General features: G+C 39.7%; 1 protein-coding gene across 2 annotated transcripts in view; it reads right to left on the bottom strand.

Moving 5' to 3' along the window:
* Window positions 1-4,804: 4,804 nt before the first annotated feature.
* Window positions 4,805-18,742, bottom strand: part of LOC124863683 (zinc finger protein 385C-like) — a 213,753-nt gene continuing 199,815 nt past the window's right edge. For both annotated transcript variants that reach the window (XM_047358112.1, XM_047358113.1), the window contains exons 7-11: window positions 12,656-13,042; window positions 12,316-12,503; window positions 9,909-10,007; window positions 9,326-9,415; window positions 4,805-7,123 (exon numbers count right to left, since the gene is read on the bottom strand). In XM_047358112.1, coding sequence (XP_047214068.1) covers window positions 6,896-7,123; window positions 9,326-9,415; window positions 9,909-10,007; window positions 12,316-12,503; window positions 12,656-13,042 — 992 coding nt within the window. In that variant the 3' untranslated portion in view covers window positions 4,805-6,895. The remainder of the gene's footprint in view (window positions 7,124-9,325; window positions 9,416-9,908; window positions 10,008-12,315; window positions 12,504-12,655; window positions 13,043-18,742) is intronic.

Raw genomic sequence — 18,742 nt, 5'->3', positions numbered from 1 at the left:
ATGGTAGACAAAATTATAGACATTTCATCAGAGGAAATTATCTGATAGATCCACATGGGGCATGTTGAGAGATTAATGCACAATAATGAGAAAACCTCAAGTGGAACATTTCTGAAATTACATCATTCACACTCACTTTAGTTTCCCTAGAGCATCCCAGCGCTTGTTTCACTCATGTTCTTTTTAATGAGAAGAAGCGAGCCTCTGCACCTACGTTGCTTCACTTAAAATGGTTCAGTGACTAAATCATTGCATTTGGACAATAACAGTACAAAGAGAGGCTTGTGAATTGTCATGTTTTCCTGGTCATTTTGTTTTCTGAGAATGGTTACAAAGACTCTGCTAACTCAGATAAAGAAAGAAAAAAGATTCACAACACCATTAGTTAAAAAACACATTGGTAAGGACAGATTTGTCACTCGCCTGCATGATTTATGGATCTTCTTCCACTGTTTGACAGCACAAACAAAAAGATTAATTTCTAGTTGCTAGTCACATTTACGGTTCAAAAAGGCAGTGTACTTGTGTTGCAGTCTGAAATACTCTGCAGCAACAGCATGTGTCTGGATAAAAGGCTGAGGATCCACATTTTGTGTATGTAGAAAAAAAAAGCTGACTTTAACCCCCAAAGCTTCTGCCCTGGCCCAGCTTTATCAGTCACAGAGGCAAATCCCCACAACAGTGAACACTTTCAGTCTAGACAGCAAGGCTACCTTATTATCTATACGTTTGAGCCGTAATATTGGTAATAGTTGTCAACCTAATCCTGAACATTTGAGATGGATCATTTGTCCTGAAAACACAAAGTCACTGTTAATCATTGTAAGATAATCTGACAGTTCCTTGCAAAAGTATTAAAAACTGTAGAACTATTTGACGTCACGTCAGTGTAAATTATCAGGATTTAATGTGATAGATCAATACAAAATAATTGGAAATGATGATGCCAACAAAAGATTATACATAGTGGTAATTCATTTTGCAAATAAAAATAGAAAAAGTGCATGTGCCCCTTTACTTTGATCCACATCACTCTGAACACACGTTCATTACTGTGTGGTGGCAGGATCATGCTGTGGGAGTGCCTTTTTTCACCAACGGAAGCTGGTCAGAGTTAATGGGAAGAAATTGCATTAAATTAATGATGGTCCTGGTTGAAAGCCTAGAAGCTCCAAAAGACTGGAGACTGTGGTGGAGGTTCAACTTCTAGCAGGACTAAGCTAAACATACAGGCAGAGATACAATGGAAAAGTTTGGATCAAATCATATACGTTTCAGAATGGTTAAGATCCAAGTCTAAAATCAATTGTGAATCTGTGGCAAGAAATTTGAAAACTGATGTACATAGATGTTCTGCATCCAATATGACTGTGCCTGAGCTATTTTGCAAAGAAGGAGCAAAAAGTTTGGTCTCTAGATATCCACCATGTGGAGCTTGTGGTTGTATGGTACAATGGTTCAAAAGTATCCCTCCTCTTTGCACAATATTTTGATAGTACAATATACTCATGAACCAGTGCAGAGAATTCACCTGTGTCTGACATTTGCCAAGTCAATATGTTCTTCTGTCATATCACTGGCTTTAAATGTTGAAGATCCAAAGGGTTTCCTTTGATTGGCACCACAGTGGGGAACTGGAGTGAATGTGGCTTGTCAACTGTTTAAGTAAGAAATGTTGGCTGGGAAGTAATGAAACTCTGTTTTAAACAAACTGTTACATTTTGGAAATGAACAAAACACCAATTTAACTAATTAACAAGTCTGGCCTATAAAACATCCCAGCTTATCCTATTTGATAAAAATACACAGGTGTTCAGTTTAGCTTTTATTCCACAGTCCGCGAGGACCCAATGCAGTTTTTGTCCAACGTATGTAAATAATAATCTGGAGGTTTATAAGATTAGATGTTGAAGTTTTGTAAAAAAACTAATCATCCTCTCAGGTGTATTATTCTACCACTCATCCAATGCAACAGTAGCATTGGTGGGCTCAGCCTTTTCCATTTACTGGGTGCATTGCATATCTGTCTAAAACCTCTGCCACGCTCACTTGCAGTGCCAAGAAAAGCCTGGATATTGAAGGCTGTAGGTTGCCACATTTGTGCCTGGTGTGAGAATGCAAACCTATCAGAGAAAGAAGCAAACCTAGGTAGGCTTCATATATCAATTCACTCTTTTCATGTTCAATGCCAGAGTTAGTATGTTGGAGTTAAAAACTGTTATTTACCTTACTAAAACATCCTTAAAAAGTTGAAAATATTATGTGTTGTCACCTTTTGCCCATTTGGCCCACTTTAAATCAGATTATGACCCCCATACGGTCTTCAGAATTTGAAAAAAAATAATTTCAGTGTGAAGGCAATTATGACTACTGGAGTCGAACTGCTTGGGGCATACTATAGGAGTCTCCTTGTTGCTTTCCACCTACCTGTTTGCACAATTTGAAGGAGTGTGTAAATACGTCTCAGCTGGGAAGTTTACCTAAGGAGAGCACAAAACATACAAATCTTCATGTGGGGGCTGATTGTTGGTAGCAGTTGCTTTAAGAGATCCTTTAGGTTGTACCCAAAGCTGGGGTAGGACTTGTTGCACATTGCAGCTGCCAAAAGCCTTCAAATAAATAAGCCTTATTGATCATTTTTTCATTCCTCACACACAGAATGATAGTGCTCCAAAATTCCACAGAACTTCAATGCTGTTTTTTAAACTTTATCTCCATGACAGAAACACAGATACACGTACATTAGATTATTTCAGAATAATTATAGACACGTTTCACAAGTTTGAAAAAGCTTTATTTCCCCAAATCCATCCCACTTTACTTATAATTTACAGAACTATATTTGCTCATCATATCTCTCATCATTTCATCCATGTGTACAGTGTTTCCTCCTCTCTGGAGCTATGGATGGATATCCTGAATGGATGGTCATGTTAACGTCTGCTCAACCTGTCACCACTGAGAAGGCCTACTTAATGCAACTTCAGGATATTGTCTATAAAAGGCCTTAAATTCTTATTATTTTTTTTTTTTCAGTAACTGCCAGCATGGTGGGAAAAAAAAGCTCACTCAAATCTTTTTATTTTAAATATTTTCTGTTGTACGTTAAAAAACATGTTGATAAAACCCTGTAAATAAAGAAAAAAAATTAAAGTCTACCCCTGTTTTCATACAGAGATTGAACGATAACAATCTACTTTCTTCTATAATAGTTATAATACAGATAACAATAACTCTGGTAAAATATCTATAATTAATCTATTTCTACATATAATCTGGTTCTTCTGGATTATTTTATTTAAGAAAATTGGTCATCTAGGTCAAATTTCCCACTGAGCAATAGAAAGAAACAAACAGTGAAGATTAAAGGCTGGCTGGTTCACTGAGAAGTGCGACTGGAGAGAACCATCACATCATTATGGCGAGGAGACCTGGCGGCTTTACTAACCTAGAAAGGCTTGGGAGTCCTTAGAACACAAATGCACATTGTATGAAATGGTTTTCCTTAAAGCACAAGCACTGAATGGCAGTTACAGGTTATTTATGACAGGTGGCACTGCTGCGTCAAACACATGTACACACATTGCACAAATGCATAGGTTCTTGTAATTTAAGAGAACATGATTCAGTATGAATGTTGAAGGGAGGATGACACATGCGCTCCAAGTTCTTTTTGAGACCCAGCCAGGAGTTTGTTTTCGGCATAAGGAAAAGGGAGAATGTCAGCAGATATCCTGCATGGGAGCCGGCACACGAGCACAAACAGCACAATGACAAGTCGACGCTGCATATGTGATATTCCACATCACTCGTCTCTGACGTAACAATTTTTTTGCTCAGTGGAAGTCTTAGAGATCCTATTGCTCCACTGAAAAGTAAAGGGGCAGTGTCATATGGCACTTAAAGGCTCCCCCCCTCTTCCATTCTCATGTGGAGACCAGCCATGAGCATCAAGCATCGCAGCTTATTATTTCAGATGACTCTTCACTAACAAACCAGAGTTGGCCTTGGCTGTGGTGGGGTACACAATACATTGTTTCAGGAGTTTACAGCAGAGAATAGATAAAGTCATCGATATCAAAGACATAAACATAATGAATGTATTGCTTTAAATGTGAGACTTACCACCATTACAGATAAAATATAATGTGATCATTCTCACTTGATTGGTTTTTTTCAAAGCAGAATTCTCTTAACTTTATAAAACATACACCTACAAATTAAAAAGAGAACATCAACACAATTTTCATTGCTTTCGTAAGCAAACCAGCTTTAAGGTGCTTTTTAATGTGGTTGCCATGGCACTGTGCTTTGTATCCCCCCCACATGCTACTCTCAGACACTGCACCGGGATGTCAATCACAATGTGGCTGAGCAGCCTTCCCACCCGCTGTCATCAAATTAAACACTGAAATCCTATCAACTCTTCAAGTTATCCATTGTGTTCTCATTATGTGCTTTGATTGTGTGAGTCATTTCCTTGCTCCTCATCGGCTCAAACTAAGATCACAGCAGAAGAAAATCAGGGATAACATCAAGGTGATGGCAGTGAGGTGAAAGGAAAAGAAGTGAGGAAGGGAGTGAAACGAAAGGGAATTTTGCAGGATAAGACATCTATAGCTGCAAAAAATATTTGCATGCTACTACTTTAGGAAGAGCATAACCCCAAGCACTGCATGAGAAATACTCTGAAGCAAGAATTTAGATTCCAAAGGGCAGATTTGGAAACTGAAAGAAAGGCTAGTTGACAAGTTGACCTTTTTTGGATCTTAATCCAAAAAAGGTCAAAAAATGGACTGCTTAATCCTGGGTGTAGTTAAAAATGTGGGTGCAGGGCGTGTGGCTCTTACTTGAAAAGAAAGAAACAAATATTGTTGATGCAGTTTTTTTGCATTTTAACACTGACAATATATAGTTATAGACCTACAGTGAGGTGTTGATTTTGTCCTTGAGAAGCTTTAAAGTTATTATTTGGAATTTATGAGGTGAGTTTCTGTTAAAAGGTTGATAGGCAGCTAATATCTTACCATCAGTAAAATATTTCTTGGCTTCCTTATTTAGTTTAAATCTAGATTAGTTAATTTCAGAGTCTAATGTTAATGGGTAGTCTGAGAGGGGCCAGGACCTACTTTATACCTTCCTAAAACAACTCCGTCCATCCATCGCCTGCCGATATCTACTTATCTTGCAGGGTCGTGGGGTGCTGGTTCTTCACATGCTTCACAGAGTCACACAGGGCAAACAACCATATATCTACACACTCCTAGGGGCAATCTAGAGAGCAATTATTCTAACATTCATGTATTTGAAATGTTAGAGGAGGCTGGAACACCTTGAGAGAAGCCACGCATGCAAACAATACACATCTGTTTCCTGTGTTAATAATCACCACCTTCTGTATAAATAACTGACCAAAGTGTTGATAACATTTATTTTGCGTAAACTGCTGTGACATTTTGCGTGGTTGCAGTTGTTTTCAGATGGTAGAAGTCCCCGTTGACTTCCCTTAGGCTATATGCTAGCTTCATCTTGGGACCAACTAATCTAAATTTATACTAAATAAATGCAGTAATACCTTTGTCACACTATTGCATATCTGCCTTGCATTTCATAGCATAGAAAAATGCTGCTTTAGGTGAATAGAGCTCCAGTGTCATCTTCCTACGTATTTGACACTCTGTGTCACACCAGGCTGCCACAGAGTTTTTTGGACATGTGGAAATATTCTATAGCATGAGCTCTGCAGCTCTCGCATGCCATGTATATTGTACATGTGTCCCGCTTCTACAGTATTTTACACAACTACTACTCAAATATTACTGAATAATACCTATGAAAATGCTTTGTCTGAGGAACTGAAACTGAAGGAATGACTTACTCTTTGATTAATTTGGCAAAAATCTATCTGATCCCCTGGTAGTGGTAGAGCATTCAAATGTCATTCCCAGATTAGCTGAGTATTTGGTATGAAAAAACGTACACCATCCTGATGTAGCAGAGGACTATATTACACTATCACACTGTTACAAGATACATGCACTATTCAAAGCAAAAGGGCAACAAAAGTGACACATGTACTTCAAAGACATGACAAGACATAATGTTCTGCAAAATCACCTTAATTATGTCCTGTTTACACTCATATAAACACGGTTTTCAATATGCCTGCCTAAACGATGAGATAGAAAACAGTGTGATTGCAGCTTAAGAGTGTTATCTACTGCAGGTAAGACATTAACTCCTTTTAACCTTTTAACAAAATGTAACAATAAAATTCTGAACTCTACCTTTAAGCTAAGATGTGGTATGGTTTTTTACCATATCCACAACACCATGCAACAGCATTGCTTAAGTCTGTCAGCTGAAAACACTGATAAGTGAGACTGGCCTCTGCAGCCATACACACATGGCTTTGCTTCAGCTGGTTTAAGGACCCTCAACAACCAAACATATAAGATAAAAAGGTTTTATAAGAGCATCAAGTAAAGGGACCTTATTTTGTGGCAACCACACTAAACATACATCTAGATTTATCTATTTATGTTTTCTAATAAATTACACAATAATATTCATAATTTAAACCATGTCGACCCATGAAATGGCTATAAAAGCGGCCTCATTTTGCCAGTCACTTTCTGGAGGCCTGTGCTGCTCCTAAGGTCACCATAAAAGGAGCAGAAAGAAGGCATTATGGGGGATCTTGGCCTTTATGATGAGAAGAGCTCTCAGGCCATCAGGCCTGGTGATAAATTGGAAATTGTGCACTCTTCCCATTTTAAGATAGATGGGCTGCATAGTTTGGATGTGACCTTTGTTGTGTGGTCACACTAAAACGAGGGCCTTGGATTTGGTAAAGAGACAGGGCTAAAGCTTAACTGGGAGGTCGGTTAAGTCCTTAGTAGGGGGAGAAGATGATGGGTGTGTGTGAGGGCCGCAGCGGCCCAGGTGCAGGCCGAAACAGTGCAGGGCCCAGAAACGGGGTGTGGATGAATGTGGTGGTGCCCAGCGGGTGGCGCAGAGCCAGCGGGTTCGCCACTGTGCACAGAGTTGGTGGGGTGAGGGGGCTGGGCAGGAAGCCAGTTGTCAAACTCTTGGTCAGCTGTTTCTGCAAAGCCAGTTTGGTCTGGAGAAGACAGGAATGGGGGATTGGTAAGAAGCAAGAGAAGAACACAAGGAGGACAGAACACAACAGTGATTGGGCAAACATGTTTCTCAAAAACATTGGCCCATCATTCAGACACTCAGCTGCAGTGAAGGAAAATGCAAAAAACCTTTGAGCAAATTATATTTACATCTTTCCACATGAAGAAAAAGTGAAATAATAATTTACCCACAGGTGTCCAAACTTGCATAAACATTATAGACAATAATAGACTAGGAGAATGACATGGAGACAGTTATCATTAAGTTGAAGAAAGTACATAGCCCTGAAGCTCTCAGTTATTAAAAGGATCATTGTGATCTTTTAATATAAAATGATTTACTCTCTCAGGCAAAGAAATTACCCTGATTATTCTACTGTTGAAAGCTTAGAAGTTTTTTTCTATATAGATTTTTTGTAAAAAATAAGGGAAAAACTATAACAATAAAATCTATAAAGTGCTTAAAAGACAACCTTTTATTTCCTGGATGGATGTCTGTCAACATAAAAACCTCTCATAACCACAAGTTGATGCTAATTGTGCATTAGCATTAGTTCAGGCTCATGTCAGCAGCTCCCCTGGTTCGACCAGTAAATCTCATTGAGAGCTGCGTATTTAAGCTGTTACCTTTGGAGCCTCCTCTGGAGGCTCCTCATCCATTCCTCCCTTTTACACTGTGTCCAACCTAATCAGTGTCATGTCAGTTGTTGTAGACGTCTGCTCTGTTCTGTACCCTAGGGGTGTTTGCTGCTGCTTCTACCTGCCCCAGGGTTCCTGCATATGCAAATGGAAGGGCAGAGAGCTCCCAGTGCAAAACTAAACGGCAAAATATAGGAAAACTACAAAATAAAACTGATCACAGTTTTGTGTTGATCACTGCTGCTAACACCAATATCAGTGAGCCTACATGGTTGAAATGCTGTTCACAAAGAACAAATCACAATGGAAGCCTTAAAAAAACAGTGTGTTGCAAATGTAGTCACACGCCTTAAACTTTTTCGCTTTTTGGTCAATAATAACCACAGAACAGATTTTATTGGGATTTCAGGCTAACGCAAAGTAGCAGAAAATTGTGTGTGAAAGAGAAATGACAAATGTTTTTAAACATATTTCACAAATTTAAATTTAAATCAAATCTGAACACTGTGACATGCTTTATATTGGCCCAACTGAATCAATGCTTTGTAAAACCACTTTTTACTGTAACTACAGCTGCAGGTCTTTTGTGTTATATATTTTTACTAAGTATACTGTTTAAAATAGCTGCTACCAAAATATTTTACGTTGTGCATGCTGTTGTGCACACATGTAAGCTAAAAAGTTTAATTATGGTCTCATTTGGCCATAGTACCTGTTTCCCACATCTTACTTGTCTCCACTAAATGGCTTATGGCTTTCCTTCAAAAATAGGTGTTGTTCTTGCCACTGTGGGTCTCTGCAGTTCCCTCCAAAGTTATCCTGGGCCTTTCCGCTACTTCTCTGAATAATGCAGTCCTACCTTGCCTGTCAGTTTAAGTGGACGGCTATGTCCTGCTTGAATTGTCAAACTCTTTTAATTTCCAGGTGATGAACAATTACAACCAAAACCTGCTTTATACTTCTCCACAGCTTTCTTGCTGACCCAGGCTGACCCAGGCAGTCGATTGTTTAGGATTTTATTTGGAGGTATTAAAGTAAAGAAGGTTGGGCGTAAATGCTCTCTGCACTTTTCAAGTTTTATATTCAACAACTTTAAAAATTATGTTTCATTTTCTCTTCACTTTGAAAACATCACCAAAAATCTGTTACGTTTGTGGCTGAACTGTGAGAAATTGTAAAAATAAATCAAAGAGCACGAATGGCTTTGTAAAATACTGAGATGTAAACAGCTTTACAAATCTGTCTCCTGCTAAATCATAGAGGAGGTTTTGCTAAAAACGCACCTCAGGAACAGTAGTTCCTAGCATATGGTATTTGTACCACATGCTAGGTTCTACTGTGCTGGCAATAAAGCTTAAACAGAGGTAGAGAGGTAAACTTTACCTCTACTGTCCACAGTATAAAAAAAAAAAATCAGAGCCACCCCTTTAATGTAAAAGTGTTTTCTTTGATTAGTCCCGTGCACATAGGCACACCTAGAGCTGAGCCAGCACAAACTCTCGCCCCCTAATCCAACCGCAGTCTCAGCCTTTCCTGCCACTGACCTGCGAGGAGAGAGAGGCGAGGTTGCACTGGGTGAACGATTTCTTCATGGCAGACACAGCCACACCAGCATAGCCACTCCATCTCACGTTCTGTAGGATGAAGGAGGAGGAGGAGGAGGAGGAGGAGAAGAAGTGGTGGAGGTGTATATATGACAGGAGTAGAAAAGTGATTAATTTGGAGTGCTGATTCAGGCTGCTGTTGCCAGAGCTGGATTGTGAGGAGAGCAGGACTAATTTAGACTTGTCTCAAGGGTAGAGGACTCACTGTAAGAGTGTGTTTAACCTCTCTGACATTAGAGACTCAGGCATGCTGTCACAAAATGATACACTGTAGAGACCTTTAAAAGCCATGTAATTCTATGTTTTTCCTGTATGTAATGAAGAGTTGTTGTGAAAACACAATTAGCTTTGAGAGTGTAACTAAAATGATCCAGTTCTGGCAAATGTATACACCACATTAAAGTATATCTGCTGTAAAGAAACATAATTATGTCTTGATTGTCTTCCATGAGTGTGTTTGGGGATGCATGCATATTTGCGTGACCGTGTTTTTGTTTGTCCCTGTCTTCGGGCTGAGACTTACCACTAAGCTGGAGCTCGGCTGGCTTTTGCTGTGGGGGGTAAATTTGGGTTTGGGCGGTTTTCCGGCCAGCCGATCCTTGTGCCTTCTGCTGTTCATGTGCTGCAGAGACCAGCAGAAATACCATTAGCTAGCTCACAAGCATCTTTTGTACCACAGCGGAACAACCTCAAATGTTGTCGGCTGAAAAATAAATACAAACTGGGTATGACTGAGGTGCACAGAAATCACACTGCATTACTTTTTTGAAGCTGCCTTGCACTGCTTTGCTGGCTTCAGTACCTACAGGCTTTTGTCGTCCTGGGAGGGAGGGTGTTTATAAAAAACTGGTGGAATGCATTTAGGGTTAAAGCAGACTGGGTGCTCTAACACATGCCAGCACATTCTCTATTTTTTTTTCCACATTCCACTCCAGTGTAGACAGTCTCATGACTCACAGAAATAGTATTAAGTCAACATCAAAAGGAGAAAAATTACTCCCCGAGTAACACATATGGCACAGTAGCTTGCAATAAGTGGCAAATAAATGCCTAATCACTGAGTATTTTGATGATATCTGCTCAGTGATAAAAAATAGCAGCTTAAATGTGCTCTTAATGGCTTTATTCGTGTGCATGAGCTACTAAAAAAGCTCCTCACATTACTTGCATCAAAGATAAAATTATCTTTCGGATTAAACACAGTCTTTGAAATTCCATCATTCATATTTATTGCTAACCGAACATCATCTTTAATGCAGAAGATTAGAGGTGAATGCGATGTGAAGCTAAACAAACAATATTAAGCTACTGGTGTTCATTGCAAATTATAACATTCTGCAAGCGGTTTTGTTTTCTGACCAATGCTTCAGCCATATCAATCCTCCATGGAGCAGAGCTGAGGAAATTGTGGGGAATGTTTTCTTCACTGTCAGGCATTTTGTGCCTGGAGTGCATTTCCCAGCAGAGTCAAAATCACTTCTATGGCGTTTTGTACAAACTCATATCAGGTTAGCAGCACTCTCGCTTGGTACGCTTTGACAAATCTGTAGGACCTCCTCCAAGTCCCTCATATGCCTTCGTTATACCTTTCACAACATAAAAGAAAGCTTGGAAGTTCAGAGTTTCAGACATTTCAGTTGATTTTTTTTTCTGCTACCATTCAATTTCTATTTTTCCTGGTTTTAAAAGGTTCTGTCATTTATTTATGACCAATAACTTTCTATTTCTTATTAATCAATGCGAAAAAACACCCATAAGGCATTTTACTAAGACTATCTGCCTAATGGTGAATGGTCCCTTATGCTACCAATGGAGCCCTGAATCCAGTAGACTCAGTCTATGGAGAATCTGCTGTATCCGACTAAATGGGAGAGTTTTCAAATCTCAGGCAGATTAGACAGCCAGTGTCATAGTTGATATTTGTTCCTTCTTTGGACCATTTTGGATACATACTGACCACTGCAGGCTAGGAAGACTCCACAAGAGTTACGGTTTGGGGGAAGCACTAACTGAGTGGTTTTACTGTCAAAGTTTAGCCCTTGTCAGATTTGCTTCAATACTTATGTTTTCTGCTTCTAACACTACTTGGAGAAAACAAATTCACCTGCTGCATAACTTTCCCACCCACTAAGAGGTGCAATAAATGCAATATTTGTGGGTGTAACAAGTTTGCAAACCTGAGTTTATTTAGTGCTTCTAATTCTGAAACTAAATGTGGTGGTCCAAAGATCATATTAGAAAAAAAAAAAAACAATATTTATCTGTCATTTACACTCTCAACAAGTTTTATATTGCTTTTATGCATAGGGAGGTGGTAGCCCCTGTGTTGAGTAGGTGCCCCTTGCTTGATGGGGAGAATAGGGAGATTAGGCTCTGTTGGCCGTTGCACTGTAGTGGAGTTTGGGGCAAAAGAAGGAGGAGCTCACCCAGGACACCATTCATGCAAGATATGTCAGTGTTTGACTGACAATTCTGTAAATATTTACCCTATTTAGGGCTGCACGGTGACACAGTGTGCAGCACTGTTGCCCTGCAATTAGATGGTCCTGGGTTCGGGGGTCGTGATAATAATAAAAAAAAATCAATAAAATGTTTTTCTATATTTATTCATTCTTTTCATTAGTTCTGCTGGTTCTGGTTGCACGTGAAGAGAAAGAAACTGTGACTAGATGCAAAAAGAGGTGCAAATTGTTCTTCCCTAGACTTAACTGGCAGGTTTGCTCCTGCATATATTTGAGGCAAATTGGAGGAGATTACACTGCTTTGTGAATTTCCCGCTCAGTGGTATTTATTTCACCTATCAATGGTCATAAAGTTATGCCTGTGTTATAATGTTTAGCTCTTATCCAACACATTTTCTCCCCATTTTTAAAAATATAATGTGCTATGGTATAAACATATATAAATCATAATGTACATATTGAATTTACCTGGCTAAGTTGGGTTTCAGAATTCACAAAGATCTCGCACACTTCACACTGGAAGTTCTTGCTAGGCACCCCGATGCTGCTTTTGCTCCCTAGTCGCTTGCTCTTGCAACCAGCTCGAGCTGCCACTACTTTGCCCCTATGCCGCGGCAGAACGCTGTGACCTTCCAGCATCAATTTGTGCTTAGTACCTGGTAGACAAAGAGCAGAGATTTGACAGGTTCTTGGTTATCTAAAGCCCTTCTTTACAAGACATTTCAACAACAAATGTAAGTGGCTTTTTTGAAACATTGGTGTTTTTCAAGTGAAAAGTGCACAAATCAGGGTCACATTGTGATTGTACCGCTATTATGTGCTTCCATTTGGGAGGTGGAGTTGACTGTGACTTTACAGATGGGACAGTGTAGGTGAACTTTGCTCTTCTTGGGGTCTTTGTTGTCATCCATGCATGGCTCCCCAGTTGTGATGGATGGGTCTGCAACGCTACCTGACTCGCTGGTCAGACATATAGCTACGGAGGTCTCAGTGGCCTCTGTGACCTCGGCACCCTCTGGGGTGCTGATATCCGACGCTGTCTCTGTGAGCTGCGAGGAAGGTGAAATCTGAGGAGAGGAAAGGGTGACCAGCTCCACAGAGGAAACCTCGGACACTGGTGTCAGCATGACAGAGCTCCTGGGACTCTCTTCCAGTTTTCCCTCCAGGATGGATGGTTCCACATCAAACTGGAGACCTGTACAGAAATAGAAAAGAAAATGTGAAAATACTGGCAAAGTGTAAGTTCAGAACAGGACTATTTTTGTAAGTACTGTCACTTTTCACTTCTAGTGGCTGGTGTGCTTAACTTAAAGCTATTAGTCAGGTTAAATTTCATAGCGTGTAACCCTTTTAGTGTTTGCTGTTTTAAGCATTCAGCACAAAGGAATTCTTTTATATGTTTCTAGGTGCTGCAGGTATTCTATGAAGTCTCCCTCATGGTCGTATCGCATCATCAATGTGCAGTGGCCTTACTCCTAATGCATTCATCATATATAGTTTGTAATTGTCTTTGTGGATTTCCAATAAGGTTGGAGGAAATACGCACAGTCCTCTGAAGTACATCAATTCTCAGAATACACAGATTCCCATGCTGCGCCAACATATCGAAACTTAAAACACTGTCTACCAAACTTTTATACACAATTTGTAGAATACTTTTGCTTACGTACCACGTAGTGACACTTAGCAAATAACAGGACCTTACAAAATAACACGCTTTAAACTAGATCTTAATGCAGCTTGTTTCTTGGATCCTGACAAATGCACATGTGCTCCAGATTATTTAGAAAATCTTTAAAATACATTGTACAAAATAATATTTCATACCAAGAAAGGAATTTCCAAAGAACTCTTACCTGAAATATTGCATATAGCCCAGTTAAGCCCAATAGTATTTATTCTCCTGGCAGATTTGACTTTAAAAATCTTTTTTTTCTTTGTTTCTTATGAAAATGAATGAGGATTGTTTGAAAAATGACAAAAAGTAAAAGCAGTATCAATTTTGAAAAGAGCTTCTTGGACCTTTTCACTGGTATTTTGACAATTTATTTTTGACAATGTCTTGGAGCTTAGAGGGTCTCCTAATCTTTAGCTCCCTCTGCAGATTCTCTAATTGATTCAAGCAAGGACTCTGGCTGGGCAAATCCAAAATGCTAAGATTACCTTCAGTTAGAAAGAAACATGGGCAAAAAAACCCCCAAAAAACAGATTACGTTAAACCTACATCTGCCATGGATACGACTCATTCTAAAAAAAAAACACATTAAACAAATATAATGATTACAATTAGCATTGTCAGTTAACCTAACTCCACATAGGTGGAAAAAGGACTGGGGGTGTCCATATATGATCCCACATATCAAGACATTTTTAAATAATCAGAACATGGAGTCCCTGAAAAATCATAATACCAAATATTGGTTGTTGGTTTATCGTCTATTTATCAGCCACACTTACAGCCTATTTGTGCAATACTGTGTTATATTACATTACATTAGTACATTATTTTGTTGATCTAATGACTCCAGATCATCCCTAATAATTAGTTTTTTTCTACATTACAATGACATTATAATAATTGTTTTGTTGCACTAAAGCAGCATAGAGTGCAGGTGAAACACTAGTCATTAGAATTTATGATGTTCAAAGCAAAGTTATAAGTTCAAGCAAGAGAGCAATTTTTGCTATATGTTTTGTCTGCACGACTAAGTTGACCTGTAATGAAATATGCTATCAGCAGAATTATCACCAATTCATATTAAAACAGAAAGTAAACATGCTAGCATTAGTTTCCTAGAGTTCCTAGAGTCTCTAGAAGTAGAATGGGAGGCAGATCCTTTAGTTATCAGGCTCCTCTCCTGCGGAACCAGCTCCCGGTTTTAGTCCGTGAGGCGGACACCCTGTCTACTTTTAAGGCTAGGCTTAAAACTTTCCTTTTTGATAAAGCTTATAGTTAGAGTGGCTTAGTTTATCAGGGAGGGAGCCTTCCTTCCTCTCTGTTGGTTGGAGTAAGGGGGAGTCAGGTTTAGCCTAAACCGGCTCAGTTATGGTTGAGGTGCAAACACACCCTCCATTTCTGCTACCTGCATGATCCCTTCTCTTTTCCAATGGTTATAATCAGTCTGACGGAGAGAGGTATCCCAATCCTTGTGGTTTTTAGTATAACAATGACCATCAGTGGGACCATTTGTGGGGTGCCTTGAGACGACATTGTTGTAAATAAGCACCGTTTAACTAAATGATCTGAACTGAAACTATCTGTGTAGTTATGCTGCTATAGGCTTAGGCTGCTGGAGGACATAACGACCACTTTCACCCTCTTCGCTACATTCTCACACTACTCTGCAATTTTCCCTTATTTGCTGTTATTTAAGCTTTTAACTTTATGTTCTCTCTCTTTTCTCTTCCTAGAAGCTACACCTGGCCTGACTCTGTATCTACCTGTGACACCTTTCTGGAGAGGGGAATCGTCCAAGCTTCTGCAGGCAACAGCTTAATGCTCACCCTCTACAGATGATCCACATAGCCCTGTCTTTTAGTGTTTAACCCTTTCTCTCTCCTAGACATGGCGATTGACTGAGCTTAACTGTAACTAATTATATGTGCTCTCTTTCAGACTAACCTTAAAAACTGGCTCAGAGTTTATCTGTTCTTTCTTTCTAGGTGAAACAACTAAAGGAGCTACATCCATTAATGTTTACTTTTCCTTCCCATAGAAAGTACTCATGGATCAGTGCTTCTTTGTTCTCTTTGTGTCTTTGCTCTGTTCTCTCTAATCCCCAGTCAGTCGTGGCAGATGGTCGCTCACACTGAGCCTGGTTCTGCTGGAGGTTTCTTCCTGTTAAAAGGGAGTTTTTCCTCTCCTCTGTCGCTACATGCATGCTCAGTATGAGGGATTGCTGCAAAGTCAACGCCAGTGACTGTCCACTGTCTCTACATGCTCATCCAGGAGGATGGAATGCTGCAAGTCACTGACTGGATGCAATCTGCTGGGTTTCCTTAGATAGAAAAACTTTTTATCCAATTTGAATAAATAAATAACTTTGACTGTACTGTTCAATGGTTAGGATTAGTGGAATGTATGTACCTGAGTGTTGTGAAGTGCCTTGAGACAACATGTGTTGTGAATTGGTGCTATATAAATAAAACTGAATTGAATTGCATTAGCTTAACACTTAAGCAAACTGCAGTGTATAAAAAGATAATTGACATTACCAAGGCTTGAATATGCTGATTGCTATAGGTGAATGTAAGTCAGATATACAGGTCCTTCTCAAAATATTAGCATATTGTGATAAAGTTCATTATTTTCCATAATGTCATGATGAAAATTTAACATTCATATATTTTAGATTCATTGCACACTAACTGAAATATTTCAGGTCTTTTATTGTCTTAATACGGATGATTTTGGCATACAGCTCATGAAAACCCAAAATTCCTATCTCACAAAATTAGCATATCATTAAAAAGGTCTCTAAACGAGCTATGAACCTAATCATCTGAATCAACAAGTTAACTCTAAACACCTGCAAAAGATTCCTGAGGCCTTTAAAACTCCCAGCCTGGTTCATCACTCCAAACCCCAATCATGGGTAAGACTGCCGACCTGACTGCTGTCCAGAAGGCCACTATTGACACCCTCAAGCAAGAGGGTAAGACACAGAAAGAAATTTCTGAACGAATCGGCTGTTCCCAGAGTGCTGTATCAAGGCACCTCAGTGGGAAGTCTGTGGGAAGGAAAAAGTGTGGCAGAAAACGCTGCACAACGAGAAGAGGTGACCGGACCCTGAGGAAGATTGTGGAGAAGGGCCAATTCCAGACCTTGGGGGACCTGCGGAAGCAGTGGACTGAGTTTGGAGTAGAAACATCCAGAGCCACCGTGCACAGGCGTGTGCAGGAAATGGGCTACAGGTGCTGCATTCCCCAGGTTAAGCCACTTTTGAACCAGAAACAGCGGCAGAAGCGCCTGACCTGGGCTACAGAGAAGCAGCACTGGACTGTTGCTCAGTGGTCCAAAGTACTTTTTTTCGGATGAAAGCAAATTCTGCATGTCATTTGGAAATCAAGGTGCCAGAGTCTGGAGGAAGACTGGGGAGAAGGAAATGCCAAAATGCCAGAAGTCCAGTGTCAAGTACCCACAGTCAGTGATGGTCTGGGGTGCCGTGTCAGCTGCTGGTGTTGATCCACTGTGTTTTATCAAGGGCAGGGTCAATGCAGCTAGCTATCAGGAGATTTCGAAGCACTTCATGCTTCCATCTGCTGAAAAGCTTTATGGAGATGAAGATTTCATTTTTCAGCACGACCTGGCACCTGCTCACAGTGCCAAAACCACTGGTAAATGGTTTACTGACCATGGTATCACTGTGCTCAATTGGCCTGCCAACTCTCCTGACCTGAACCCCATAGAGAATCTGTGGGATATTGTGAAAAGAACGTTGAGAGACTCAAGACCCAACACTCTGGATGACCTAAAGGCCGCTATCGAAGCATCCTGGGCCTCCATAAGACCTCAGCAGTGCCACAGGCTGATTGCCTCCATGCCACACCGCATTGAAGCAGTCATTTCTGCCAAAGGATTCCCGACCAAGTATTGAGTGCATAACTGTACATGATTATTTGAAGGTTGACGTTTTTTGTATTAAAAACACTTTTCTTTTTTTGGTCGGATGAAATATGCTAATTTTGTGAGATAGGAATTTTGGGTTTTCATGAGCTGTATGCCACAATCATCCGTATTAAGACAATAAAAGACCTGAAATATTTCAGTTAGTGTGCAATGAATCTAAAATATATGAATGTTAAATTTTCATCATGACATTATGGAAAATAATGAACTTTATCACAATATGCTAATATTTTGAGAAGGACCTGTATCTAAGTCAAGAAACATAAAGATGATCTGCAGAAACTGTTGGGACTAAATATTTGTCGCTATCAAATGTTAGGGTGAATTTGATTGCATTGTAATGCTACTGAGCTTTCAAGCACCTAAAAGTCTTTGATTTTAAGGAATCAATGATGATGAAATCAGGTATCAGTCAGGAACTCTGTATTGGCAAAAGATTCTATATGGGGGACAAGAAATCTTATCGGGATAACCCCATTAATTACAATTTTTTTTTTAGTGAAACATTTTATGGCACTTAATAATTCATGCCTTTTTTTTGGGTTTATTAAAGTATTTGCCACAAGTCATCTCTTTTCCTTCTTTTTCACATTTTCTTAGTGGTCATTTACTCTTCAAATATCAAGTAGATCTTGAGACTTAGTCAATATAAACAAACCCATCGACTGCTGGGTCCTGCCCATAAGTCATTGGAGTTCCATTACAATTCCCCCCTTCACCTCTGTTGTCTTCCCATGAGAATCAAACACACTTCACCTCAGAGCACCAAGGGCTACGCTCACTGAATATCTCTATTTCATTTAGTGAGCTTATCACACTCACATACACACACACAGCCGACCTCAGACCAACCGTGCTCCATTGATTTTCCCTTTTATGTCTTAGAGTAAATTCATCACTGGAGGTAATGGTCTTCCTTTTTTTCATTCCTTTCCAAGTAAAATAAACTATTTAGGAGCAAGATTAAACATTCCCCTCGCTGTAATGAGTGTGATCCTTGAGGGATTTGAGCGCTTTTCCAGGGGAGGGGGTTCGGGGTGGAGTTAGGAATGCTCTGTGAAAGAGTGGGCCACCTGAGAGGTCGGTGTTGGGAAATTATACTGATCGGCAGGGTTAACAGGAACCTTACAGAGGAAGACATAGAGGTTGTTGGGAATCAAAGGAATCTGAAAATTCAAGGGTTGAGATCAGAGGGGGCTCATTCGGAGATTATTTCTTGCTAGGAGACAAACAATTAAACTTTTACATATTTAAAAATAACAAAAA

This window comes from Girardinichthys multiradiatus, chromosome Y (genome assembly GCF_021462225.1).
Source record: "Girardinichthys multiradiatus isolate DD_20200921_A chromosome Y, DD_fGirMul_XY1, whole genome shotgun sequence".
Taxonomy (NCBI): domain Eukaryota; kingdom Metazoa; phylum Chordata; class Actinopteri; order Cyprinodontiformes; family Goodeidae; genus Girardinichthys; species Girardinichthys multiradiatus.
The sequence above is the reverse complement of the archived record's forward strand: the minus strand, read 5'-3'. Positions and strand labels throughout refer to the sequence as shown.